The sequence below is a fragment of the Palaemon carinicauda genome, chromosome 11, assembly GCF_036898095.1.
Source record: "Palaemon carinicauda isolate YSFRI2023 chromosome 11, ASM3689809v2, whole genome shotgun sequence".
NCBI lineage: Eukaryota > Metazoa > Arthropoda > Malacostraca > Decapoda > Palaemonidae > Palaemon > Palaemon carinicauda.
Genome location: NC_090735.1, coordinates 137,476,586 through 137,490,298, shown reverse-complemented (window position 1 = coordinate 137,490,298; position 13,713 = coordinate 137,476,586). Strand labels below are relative to the sequence as shown.

The window sequence follows — 13,713 nt, the reverse complement described above, 5'->3', positions numbered from 1 at the left end:
AAATAATTACCCCAAAATTATGGTATTATATGACCATAGTAAAATTTACAGATTCATGTTCTCTCAATGCCCAAGATATACTGCAGGCTTACACATTAAATATTATATACAGTACTGCACTCTGTACTATACTGTACAAAGTTCTAACAAGAAGGGAAATAACAGCACAATAAACAAAGTGTTTATGTTTTCTTTTTACCTTATTTACCAATTTTTTTTTTTTAAACAAACATCAGAACCACATTTTTTTAATATGACAAATTTTTAAAGTAATAAGTATTTTTTCTAGCCATACAAACCCGAGTCCTTTAATTAAGGTGATTACTTTAGCGCAAGCTGTAATCAGTCATTAGATCTGGTTAACAAGTGGTTATCATACTGGCGAGAGTGCAGGGTACGGTGACCAACCCCCTTTCCAGTTGGAGAGCCTTCACTTTTGACCTTTCAACCCAGGACTAAGAATGGTGGTTGAGGATGGAAGTTGGACTAAAGGACTCAGGTTTGTATGGCTAGGAAAAATACAAATTACTTTAAAAAATTTTCATTTGTTCCTACATATCATATAAACAATCGTCTTTTATTTAGGGAGACTCACTGCTTGGTGGGTTGGAAGTCCCCTTGGAACACAAACTGGAAGGTTCAATTTCTTCCTAAAAGTGATCAAAGTCTGATCTATGGAGAAGCCACCTGCCATCCTCCTTTCATACGGATAACAGACTAATAGGATCCGGGCTCGACATGTCTACTTGTATCCGATCAAAACTGGAGATCCCTTTCTCCCAAGGGAAAAATCAGTTGGAAACAAATACCAACCAAAGATTAATGGGTTGGTATAAGATCCACCATTCCCCCCCTTGTTAAAGAAGGATGAGGGAAAGACTTCTTTAAGCTTAAAGAAAGGAGCTCTGAAGTAAAATTCCCCAGCACTTAACATTTCAAATACTTTGTCCCTGGGAGGGGGGACAGATGAATGAAGTAGAAGAGCCAGTCATACTACCGTTCATTCCATACTTATACCTACATGTTACAACAGACAAAATGCATCCTTATTCCATAAAGCAGCTGAGTTGGTTACGCAACTAATTGAGTGGCACCCACAAGTACAAGCGCAAGGGTGTCAAGGGACTTGTGGGTATACTCTCACAAGAAAAATGCCGTTAAGTTGGTCCGTCTTCCAGACACTGGACTTCAACACTTGGCCTACTGATAGCTTTCTCCTGAAGTCTAAGGTGGGGGTAAAACCCCTTCCCTTGTAGAAATTGCCCTGATGCTTGTGACAGGGGGTCAGAGCCTGTGTAGCTCTCCCCCAGTGTCAGTGGTTGTGCCTCCAGCCCCACTTGCTGCAGGGTCACAGGGCCTTGTGAGTGTGCCCCAGTGTTGTGACTCCAGGTGGAGCATCCTGTGTGATTGTCCCTCGGAGGAGCGTCGTCGATGACGGTCACTCAAGCCTTGACCGCTCTGCATACTTTTGTACCTGGCATGTTTTGACGTTAAATGTATGTCATAGTAGTGAAGGGGTTGAAACAGTAGTATAACATAAAATATTATTTTCAGGATGAACTAATGCAAACTACTAATGGAGTAGATAAGATACACTTACCCCTACAAAAAATATTAGATACATACCTTGTGGTATAAAATGAGATAGGGTGGTAATCTTGTTAACTGAAACCTCTTTAGTATGTTCTCCTTGTATGTCTGATACTCTTTACCTTGTTTACCATCAAACTTACTTAGTAGAACATACAAACTGATCTGGAAAACAGAAATGAAATAGTCTATTTAGAATAGAAAATTTATATCATTGCATTAAAAAAAGATACTGATTGGTAAGTACAGTAAATTTTCTTATCCAATAAGTAAATATCAAACCGTAAAATTATAATCTTGAAGAGCATAATTTTATAAACAAAATATAAAAATGTTCAAGGAAGACTTCATTACATGTAAAGTACTGTTCCAATTGATGAAAAAATCTTAAAAATATGATGTTTTGTGAAAATTGGTGTGTTGTTGTAACTCTAACTAACACATACAAAGTTTTATTAAAACATTTGCAACACTTCTAATTTCATCGCCCCCAAAGTTAACCCTACCTTCACTACAAAAATTTGGATAATTTTATTTTTTACTGCATTGTACTTATACAATATTAGTCACACCTTTGCCTCCCAATACTGTACCAGCAAACACATGCACAGCCTAAGCAAGATAGGACTTAGATGGGATAGCACTCTTTTCAGGACTGGAAAAGTGGGGGGGGGGAATAAAATTACAACATAATAAAAAACAATAAATTGTAAAATAGAGAAAAAATTATCTGTAAGTAAACAGAATAAGCTTTATAAATAATGTATATACTGTATAATACTACTGTACACATCATAATATTCACAAAAACTTTAATATGTAGGATAATAAAAATATAAGAGGTGAACAATGAAAAATGATATTTTAATTATAAAATAAATTTTTGAATATACTTACCCGGTGAATATATAATAGCTGCAACTCTGTTGCTCGACAGACAAAAAACAGTAAAAACTCGCCAGCGATCACTATACAGGTTGCGGGTGTGCCCACCAGCGCCAACTGTCGGCCAGATACCACTCTCTCGATGTAAACAAAGACTCAATTTCTTCTCATCCCACTGCGTCTCTATTGGGGAGGAAGGGAGGGTCGTTTAATTTATATATTCACCGGGTAAGTATATTCAAAAATTTATTTTATAATTAAAATATCATTTTTAAATATTTAACTTAGCCGGTGAATATATAATAGCTGATTCACACCCAGGGTGGTGGGTAGAGACCAGTTAAATATGTTTACATCGTATAAGCTAAGAGTTTTTTTATTTCATTTTGACAGTTATCAATATAACAAAACCAAAATAAATAGGTACCTGGTAAGGAAGTCGACTTAGACGATTACTCTGCCTTGTAAGTACGTCTTCCTTACGGAGCCCCGCGATCCTCTTAGGATGCTGACAGACCCCCAGGAGCTGAAGTATCAAGGGCTGCAACCCATACAACAGGACCTCATCAAATCCCTAATCTGGGCGCTCTCAAGAAATGACTTTGACCACCCGCCAAATCAACCAGGATGCGAAAGGCTTCTTAGCCTTCCGGACAACCCATAAAAACATTAAAACATTTCAAGAGACAGATTAAAAGGATATGGAATTAGGGAATTGTAGTGGTTGAGCCCTCACCCACTACTGCACTCGCTGCTACGAATGGTCCCAGTGTGTAGCAGTTCTCGTAAAGAGACTGGACATCTTTTAAGTAACATGACGCGAACACTGACTTGCTTCTCCAATAGGTTGCGTCCATGATACTTTGCAGAGATCTATTTTGCTTAAAGGCCACGGAAGTTGCTACAGCTCTAACCTCGTGCGTCTTAACCTTAAGCAAAGATCGGTCTTCCTCACTCAAGAGTGAATGAGCTTCTCGTATTAACAATCTGATAAAACATGACAAAGCATTCTTTGACATAGGCAAGGATGGTTTCTTAACCGAACACCATAACGCTTCAGATTGGCCTCGTAAAGGTTTAGTACGAGCTAAGTAGAACTTAAGAGCTCTAACAGGGCATAAGACTCTTTCTAGTTCATTGCCTACGATCTCCGATAAGCTGGGAATATCGAAGATTTAGGCCAAGGACGAGAAGTTAGCTCATTTTTGGCTAGAAAACCAAGTTGCAGAGAACAAGTGGCTTTTTCTGACGAAAATCCGATGTTCTTGCTGAAGGCATGAATCTCACTGACTCTTTTAGCTGAGGCTAAGCATACCAGGAAAAGAGTCTTAAGAGTGAGATCTTTCAGGGAGGCTGACTGTAAAGGCTCAAACCTGTCTGACATGAGGAATCTTAGGACCACGTCTAAATTCCACCCAGGAGTAGCCAAACGACGCTCCTTAGTGGTCTCGAAAGACTTAAGGAGGTCTTGCAGATCTTTATTGTTGGAAAGATCTAAGCCTCTATGCTGGAAGACCAATGCCAACATGCTTCTGTAGCCCTTGATAGTGGGAGCTGAAAGGGATCGTCCTTTTCTCAGGTGTAAGAGAAAAACAGCTATTTGGGCTACAGAGGTACTGGTCGAGGATACAGAAACTGACTTGCACCAGTCTCGGAAGACTTCCCACTTCGATTGGTAGACTCTAATCGTAGAAGCTCTCCTTGCTCTAGCAATCGCACTGGCTGCCTCCTTCGAAAAACCTCTAGCTCTCGAGAGTCTTTCGATAGTCTGAAGGCAGTCAGACGAAGAGCGTGGAGGCTTTGGTGTACCTTATTTACGTGTGGCTGACGTAGAAGATCTACTCTTAGAGGAAGACTTCTGGGAACGTCTACTAACCATCGAAGTACCTCGGTGAACCATTCTCTCGCGGGCCAGAGGGGAGCAACTAACGTCAACCTTGTCCCTTCGTGAGAGGCGAACTTCTGCAGTACCTTGTTGACAATCTTGAATGGTGGGAATGCGTAAAGATCCAGATGTGACCAATCTAGGAGGAAGGCATCTATATGTATTGCTGCTGGGTCCGGGACTGGAGAGCAATAGATTGGAAGCCTCTTGGTCAGCGAGGTTGCAAAGAGATCTATGGTGGGTTGACCCCAAGTCGCCCAAAGTCTCTTGCACACATCCTTGTGGGGGGGGGGAGTCCATTCGATTGGAATTACTTGACCTTTCCGACTGAGACAATCTGCTAGGACATTCAAGTCGCCCTGGATGAACCTCGTTACTAGGGAGATGCCTCGATCTTTTGACCAGATGAGCAGGTCCCTTGCGACTTCGTACAAAAGTCAGTGAGTGGGTACCTCCCTGTTTGTAAATGTACGCCAAGGCCGTGGTGTTGTCCGAGTTTACCTCCACCACCTTGCCTCGAAGGAGATTCTCGAAGCTTATCAAGGCCAGATGAACCGCCAAAAGCTCCTTGCTGTTGATATGCATGCTCCTCTGACTCGAGTTCCACAGACCTGAGCATTCCCGACCGTCCAGCGTCGCGCCCCAGCCCAAGTCCGATGCGTCCGAGAAGAGAACGTGGTTGGGTATCTGAACTGCCAGGGGAAGACCCTCTCGTAGGCTGATATTGTCCTTCCACCAAGTCAGACAAGACTTTATCTTTTCGGAAATCGGGATCGAGACCGCCTCTAGCGTCTTGTCCTTTTTCCAGTGAAAAGCCAGATGGAATTGAAGAGGACGGAGGTGTAGCCTTCCTAGCGAGACAAATTGCTCCAGGGATGACAGCGTCCCTACCAGACTCATCCACAGCCTGACTGAGCAGCGTTCTTTCTTCAGCATCTTCTGGATGGAGAGCAGGGCTTGATCTATTCTGGGGGCCGACGGAAAAGCCCGAAAAACTTGACTGTGAATCTCCATCCCTAAATACAGAATAGTTTAGGATGGGACCAGCTGTGACTTTTCCAAATTGACTAGGAGTCCCAATTCCTTGGCCAGATCTAGAGTCCAATTGAGATCCTTCAGACAGCGATGACTGGAAGAGGCTCTGAGAAGCCAGTCGTCCAAGTACAGGGAGGCTCTGATCTCCGATAGCTCGAAACTGGTACCCCACATTCCTGTAAACAAACCTCAGAAACGGTTGGGAATCCGGGTGTATAGGAATGTGGAAGTATGCCTCCTGAAGGTCGAGAGAGACCATCCAGTCGCCTTCCATAAATGCTGTCAAGACAGCCTGGTAGACTTCATCGTGAAGTTTGTCTTGACAATGAACACATTGAGCGCACTTGCCTCTTACGTACTCTTGCAGTGAACATGGCTGCCAAATCATGGAGCCATCCCTGAGGGACTTGTCCCTGCAGAGAACGTGGCTGTCAGATCATTGGAGCCATCCCTGAAAGCCTTGTTTATGCATGACATAATTGTACAGCAAAACTTCAAAGGCTCGAAAACAGCTGTGAAGTTGACCTGTAAAATCTTGGAGCGTCTCCTGGCCAGGCGCCAGGGAGAGTCTACGAGATTTGAAAAGTCTATCTGGGCAGAGGCAGGAACTCCCAAGCCGAGAACTTCTCTCGTGTCATATCAGACTCTCGCTCTATAAGCCAGTTTAAAAGAAGGGAAAGCAAAGGCTGTATCCCCCAAACTCCTCCTGGTGATAAACCAGTCGCTTAGCAAACGTAAAGCTCTCTAGGAGAGCGAGAGAGCACTAGCTTATAAAACAACGGCTTCGAAGTAGCTAGGCCTAGTGTAAGCTCTGACGTTTAGGCGAACGAGGAGCAGCAGTTACAAAAAGATCCGGACAAAGATCCTTAAAAATCAGCATGATTTATTTAAAGTCCATAGAGGGCTAAGCAGCTTTAGGCTCCTCTCCGTCTGACAGAGTCCTCAAGGGAATATCAGTAGGAGGGGGAACAGCAACTTCCTCATCTAAAGGAACCTTGTCCGATAATAGCTGAGTCTCAAGCAAGGGAGAGACCTACCGTGGTGGCAATGCTTTACAAGCAGAGTCCACACGCACTGGTGCATTAGTAGCGGACCAGGACGCAACGTCATGTAACTGCTTGACAGTCTGTGAACTGTCAACAACAACAGGTGCGAGAGACCAGGACGCAACGTCATGTAACTGCTTGACAGTCTGTGAACTGTCAACAACAACAGGTGCGTGAGGACGCACAGCGTCCACTCGAGACTGCTTTGACCGCCTAGACTGAGCAGTCAAAACAACTCTAGAATGCGGAGGTTGACGCACAGCGTCAAAACAAGTCAACTCCGATTGTTAGCGAACGTCCTGAACGTCAACAGGAGCATCAGCAAGTGGCCTAACGTCCAAATGTGGCTGAAAATCCACACGAGACCGCATCGAGTGTGGTTCTAAACAACCTGACTGACGTGACTTAGCTACGCCAACGTCAACAGGACGCACAAAGGAACGTTAGGTTGGCTGAAAGCCAGGATCTCGATGAGATAAACGGCTAGGCTCAACGGACTAATCGGCAGAATAGTCTTCCATAAGGGAGGCAAGCTTATTCTGCATGTCTTGCCGTACAACCCATTTAGGATCAACGGAAATGGTTGCGGTAAGAGACGAGGGTAACGTCTGTGACCGCAACACTTTGCCAACAAAAAGACTCTCGGAGTCTGTGTTACGCTTTTGTTAGGCGGCGAGCAGTTATCCGATGACTGCATAGGGTCAGAGCTGTCCTAATGGCTGCAACCAGGACGCTGGACCTGTCCTGAAAGGACTGACTTTCGCTTAAGGGCCTTGAAACCTTGTTTCAGGTTTCTTATGCGAAAAGCCTTTGGATGACGAGGAGAAAAATGTCTCTCTCGCCTTATGGTAGGGGAGATCTTGGTAAGATACACCCGATACCATAGAGGGAAACGTCTGTTCGCTGATCAAGGCCTCTCGAACCCATAAGTCGTACGACATTACTTCTCCCCTGGGCTTGGGAGCTTGCAAGAGGTCCCGGACTAGGTGAACGACAGGCACGAACAGACGAACCCTCGGACGCAACACTGTAACACTTTGCGCAATATCACTTTATCACTAAGATTTTCTGTTTTGCACTTATTTCACTGAAATCGAAACTTTCACTGATTTCTACCTGAAGCACGCAATTCTACCCTCATCAAAAGGTAGTAAATGCGAAATCAGTCGTATAATGCAAGCACATTAATACCAGCAAAAAAACAATAAACATCTTTTAAGATAAAAAATTCAGTGGTTGGGGAAGAGAATAAACACTAGTTCATTCAAAACTACGTTTTCAATCTCTCACCGTACATTGCCTGGGGACGAGAATAAAACTAAAAACGTTTTATCCTTTCTCCCCGTACAGAGACTAGGGACGTGAGTAACTCGAGAACAACGTTACCCGCTTGAACGGAACGTTTTCTCTCCTCTCTCTCCCTCCGTCTCTATCTCTCTCTCTCTCTGTCTTTCTCTTGATTTCGCACCTAAGAGAAGAGCCCAATTACGTTTCGTCAAAAAAACGTTATTTGACCAAAGGAAAAAACTGAAAGGTTTTTCAATTAAAAAGTTCCTTTAAAATAGAATTTAAAACATTTAAGCTTTGAAAGAAGAATGAACAAAACGTCAGAATCGATTTACTCTTTCTGCAAAGTGAAACCGTGATACTCTCTCTCTCTATCGTAACGATAGAGCGCAAACTGCGTAGCATAAATAAACTAAACGTTAGTTCATCTTTGAAAACAGTACGAAGACTATTCAAAGAAAATCTTTCATAAAATATTTATTAAAAATATTCATTTAAAAAGTTTTAAATCATTAGCTCTTTAAAAGCTATTTACGATTGAAAGGGCTCAACGTTGTTTAACTTCGGTTTCCAAGTTAGGACCGCCTACTCTCAGGAAAGGTCGCATATAAACAAAACATTAAAATTTATTTTTTATGTTTATTATAATGGAAAGTTAATCGAAGAGGCCTAATAAAGGCGGTGAGATATAAAATATATAGAGGAAAATCTATAATTAATCTATAACGTGATAAGATAATTACTAAAAGCCTAAACACACTTCCGTCTAAGGGCAGGGTCGGCCATTTAAAAGTCAAAGAAAGTCCATACTCTCTTTGTCACCAAAAATTAAATCTATCCAAAACGAGTTCAAGATTTAAGATGAAGATAAAACACCTGCACTGCGAAAGCTCAAACCAAAATGAAGTACTTCACCAAATATGTTGAGAAAACTCCAGGTTCTACAGCGAGTAAAAGTACGTCTTGTCGACACGTCGACAGAGAAGAAATTGAGTCTTTGTTTACATCGAGAGAGTGGTATCTGGCCGACAGTTGGCGCTGGTGGGCACACCCGCAACCTGTATAGCGATCGCTGGCGAGTTTTTACTGTTTTTTGTCTGTCGAGCAACAGAGTTGCAGCTATTATATATTCACCGGCTAAGTTAAATATTTAAAATTCATTCTTATACTTCCAGAAGCCGTAACTCGAAACTTCTGTACTGTATAGTTTTTAACATTCTAATCCTAATAACTTGGTCAAAAACAAATCAATCTTAATTGAACAAAAACCAATAAAAAGGGAATTTTGGCAAATACTAAAAAAATTTATAGTAAAATATTGTATTATCTATTCACACCAGTCCTAGTACTAAGGATATCTATCATCAAACTGTAAAACTACCAAGCTGATAATTTTTGTTCTTAGCATTACTGAAAAAAATTAATGCCCCCAACCTCACACCCCTTCTGAAATTCACTCAAAATAAAACTGGAACCACACAAGGCATTTTTTTGCCAGTTGCTGCCCGAAATGGAGCGCATGAGCAGTTGTTACTTAAGACATTGACAGCAATTAGCTTCCCAACTGGACGGGAAACAGCTTGCATAAACAGCACGCATGATGTCGGATGTAAACACATAAGGTGGCGGCCACAAACAGGATGTGCTCTTGCTTGGCAATCTTGGGTCCAACAAGCCTCAAGAGATAATAAGAATCCCAAGACAGTGGAAGACCATGGTACAGAGGCTATAGCACTACTCAAGACAAGAGAACAATGGTTTGATTTTGGTGAGACCATCTCTTTGAAGAGCTGCTTACCATAGCTAAAGAGTCTCTTCTACTCTTACCAAGAGAAAAGCAAGCACTGAACAATTACAGTGAAGGAGTTAACCCCTTTGGGTAAAGAAGAATTGTTTGGTAAATTCAGTGTTGTCAAGTGTGTGAGGACAGAGGAGAATATGTAAAGAATATGCCAGACTATTCGGTATATGTGTAGGTAAACGGAAAGTGAACCGTAACCAGAGAGAAGGATTCAATGTAGTACTGTCTGGCCAGTCAAAGGCTCTAGCAGTAGTATCTCAATGGGTGGATGGTGCCCTAACCAACCTACTACCTACCAACAGTTAGAAAATTTCTGGGTGCCGTGAAGATATCATATGATTGGTTTCGTTTAACTTTTTCCTATTTGCTCTTCAAACTGCAATATCATAGTGTAACGCTACAACACTTTCACTCAAAGTCATCGGCTCAAGGTTGGCAAAAATCTTGGACAAGAAATTACTAGTGTGATTCCAGCATAATGAAATAGTTTCTCTAGATAGGCCACAAGTAACAATCTATAAGTAGCACCACATTATGAAGACCTCTAGCAATCAATGTGACATAAGGCTTATCAAAATTACCTGTGGGATGATATTTTCCTTTTTCTCATCTTTGAACAATGGTGGCTGAGGAAGATCACAAGTAAGATATAAAAAGGGACTCTCTTCCATTTTTTCCGAGTACTCTTCTGACTCCAACAACCTGCTTCGCTCTCTTTCATCTATTTCTACAGGAAGAATCTATAAGATAAAAGAAAACTTTAAAAATAACTACTCCAATATAGTCAAACTGGTTTCTTTTACTGCATTTTAAACTTTACAACCAGCTGTAAAGTATTAGTAAACTACATAAAGAAGACTATCAATAAAGCTATGAATGCCTTACCAGCAAAGACCTCTTATGGTATTACATGAAGGAATGAAAGGACTAATTACACAAATTTTCAATTTTACATATATTTAGACATGTATTTGAGTTTGTGTTAAAATGGACACGAGATAAGGCCGTGTCATGTTTCTATGGAGGGTCAACCTCTCTATGGATGGTCAGGTGCAAGAGGTTGGTAAAAAGACATTGGCTATATAAACTAAGCTGTAAGATAAACTGCAGGTGGTACAAGTTTGATAGGGTTTCCATGAAAATAAAGTTGAGAGTAAATGTGAGCAAAATTAAGATAATGAGGGTAAACAGAAGCCAGGAAGTTTGAGTAATGTTGCTATGGAGGGTCAAAGAAAGGAAGTGATTGACCCATATAAACATCTAGGCGTAAATGTACCAGATGATGGCAAGATAAGAGAGGAGGCAAATCAGAACAGATTTGAGATATATGTGCAAAAGATGGGCAAGAGATTTGAAAGGTCTGTGAAAGTCAAGCAGGAATGTTGAAAAGTATTATTGAACTAGCACTACTTCATAGAAGAGAGGCATAGATGTTGAGTGCATATTAAAGAAAAAATTTTAAAGCTCTGGAGATGAACCATTTGCCTTTTATGTGGCGTAAGTAATGATATGACAAGAAATGTTGAGATACGGAGATGTGGTGACAGCTTGAATCAGAGTATTTTGAAGCAGGTTAGTTATTTAGAAAGAATGAACAAAGTGTGTATGATTCAGATAAGCTTAGGAAGTAGGAGAGAAAGGCCTTAAAAACCTTGAACAAACTGTGTGAAAGATATATAGGAAAATAATTAACTTGGATATCCAAGAAGCCCAAGCATGATTACAAGATAGCCCAGAGTGAAAAGGGATTTGATATGATGCTGTAAAACCACGTGTTGATGTATGAAGCTACTGTACTGATTTTGTGTAAGTTTATCCACAGTTTATCAGTTAAAGGATAAATGCCAGTGACTTATTTTCTCTGAAGCCACACCTAGAAAGGGAAAACACCTTAGTGTGGAAAAAAGTATATAATTATATATACACACACTGAAAAGTAGTACAATTCTAGTAATGTAGTAATGAATTAAATTCTGAGCAAATACTGTAAGGAGGAATCTGAAAAGTCCAAATTTACCAATTTTACATAAGTGGCCAAAGATTGATGGTAATAGATGAAAATACTATTTGCAAAAAAATTTGCAATTATATGAACATGCTTGGAAATGGAATGCGTAAAATGTTATTTTGATTATAAAATAAATTTTTGAATATACTTACCCGGTGATTATATAGCTGCAACTCTGTTGCTCGACAGAAAACTCTAAGGTAAAACTCGCCAGCGATCGCTACACAGGTTGCGGGTGTGCCCAACAGCGCCATCTGTCGACCAGATACCCAGTTCTCAGTGTAAACAAAGACTGAATTTTCTCCTCGTCCCACTGCCTCTCTATTGGGGAGGAAGGGAGGGTCATTTAATTATAATCACCGGGTAAGTATATTCAAAAATTTATTTTATAATCAAAATAACATTTTTCAACATTTAACTTAGCCAGTGATTATATAGCTGATTCACACCCAGGGGGGTGGGTAGAGACCAGCAATATAAGTTTACACTTTTATGAGCTAAGAGTTTTATTTCATTTTAGAAGTTATCAAAATAACAAAAACAAAATAAATTGGTACCTGGTAAGGAAGTCGACTTGAACAATTACTCTGCCTTTTTAAGTACGTCTTCCTTACGGAGCATCGCGATCCTCTTAGGATGCTGATCGACCCCTAGGATCTGAAGTATCAAGGGTTACAACCCATACAACAGGACCTCATCAAAACCCCTTATCTAGGCGCTCTCAAGAAATTACTTTGACCACCCGCCAAATCAACCAGGATGCGAAAGGCTTCTTAGCCTTCCAGACAACCCGAAAAACAACAATAAAAACATTTCAAGAGAAAGATTAAAAGGTTATGGAATTAGGGAATTGTAGTGGTTGAGCCCTCACCCACTACTGCACTCGCTGCTACGAATGGTCCCAGTGTGTAGCAGTCCTCGTAAAGAGACTGGACATCCTTAAGATAAAAAGACGCGAACACTGACTTGCTTCTCCAATAGGTTGCGTCCATTATACTTCGCAGAGATCTATTTTGTTTAAAGGCCACGGAAGTTGCGACAGCTCTAACTTCGTGTGTCCTTACCTTCAGCAATGCTTGGTCTTCCTCACTCAGATGGGAATGAGCTTCTCGTATTAACAGTCTGATAAAATAGGATAAAGCATTCTTTGACATAGGCAAAGATGGTTTCTTAACTGAACACCATAAAGCTTCAGAAAGGCCTCGTAAAGGTTTAGTTCGTTTTAAATAGAACTTAAGAGCTCTCACAGGGCATAAGACTCTTTCTAGTTCATTGCCTACCATATTCGATAAGCTGGGAATATCGAACGATTTCGGCCAAGGTCGAGAAGGTAGCTCGTTTTTGGCTAGAAAACCAAGTTGTAGTGAACATGTAGCCTTTTCTGACGAAAATCTGATGTTCTTGCTGAAGGCATGAATCTCACTGACTCTTTTAGCTGTGGCTAAGCATACCAGGAAAAGAGTCTTTAAGGTGAGATCTTTCAGGGAGGCTGATTGTAGCGGCTCGAACCTGTCTGACATGAGGAATCTTAGTACCACGTCTAAATTCCAACCAGGTGTAACCAAACGACGCTCCTTCGTGGTCTCAAAAGACTTAAGGAGGTCCTGTAGATCTTTATTGTTGGAAAGATCTAAGCCTCTGTGACGGAAGACTGATGCCAACATGCTTCTGTAACCCTTGATAGTGGGAGCTGAAAGTGATCGTTCTTTCCTCAGGTATAAGAGGAAGTCAGCTATTTGAGTTACAGAGGTACTGGTCGAGGATAAAGATACTGACTTGCACCAGTTTCGGAAGACTTCCCACTTCGATTGGTAGACTCTAAGGGTGGATGTTCTCCTTGCTCTAGCAATCGCCCTGGCTGCCTCCTTCGAAAAGCCTCTAGCTCTCGAGAGTCTTTCGATAGTCTGAAGGCAGTCAGACGAAGAGCGTGGAGGCTTTGGTGTACCTTCTTTATGTGTGGCTGACGTAGAAGGTCCACCCTTAGAGGAAGAGTTCTGGGAACGTCTACTAGCCATCGAAGTACCTCGGTGAACCATTCTCTCGCGGGCCAGAGGGGAGCAACTAGCGTCAACCTTGTCCCTTCGTGAGAGGCGAACTTCTGCAGTACCTTGTTGACAATCTTGAACGGTGGGAATGCGTATAGATCTAGATGTGACCAATCTAGGAGAAGGGCATC

The 13,713-nt window shown here is 41.4% G+C and overlaps 1 protein-coding gene across 2 annotated transcripts in view; it reads right to left on the bottom strand.

Annotated features, from left to right (window-relative positions):
- Window positions 1–13,713, bottom strand: part of Usp39 (ubiquitin specific protease 39) — a 108,043-nt gene that overhangs the window by 22,387 nt on the left and 71,943 nt on the right. For both annotated transcript variants that reach the window (XM_068383496.1, XM_068383495.1), the window contains exons 7-8: window positions 10,111–10,269; window positions 1,627–1,755 (exon numbers count right to left, since the gene is read on the bottom strand). In XM_068383496.1, the coding sequence (XP_068239597.1) occupies window positions 1,627–1,755; window positions 10,111–10,269 (288 nt within the window). The remainder of the gene's footprint in view (window positions 1–1,626; window positions 1,756–10,110; window positions 10,270–13,713) is intronic.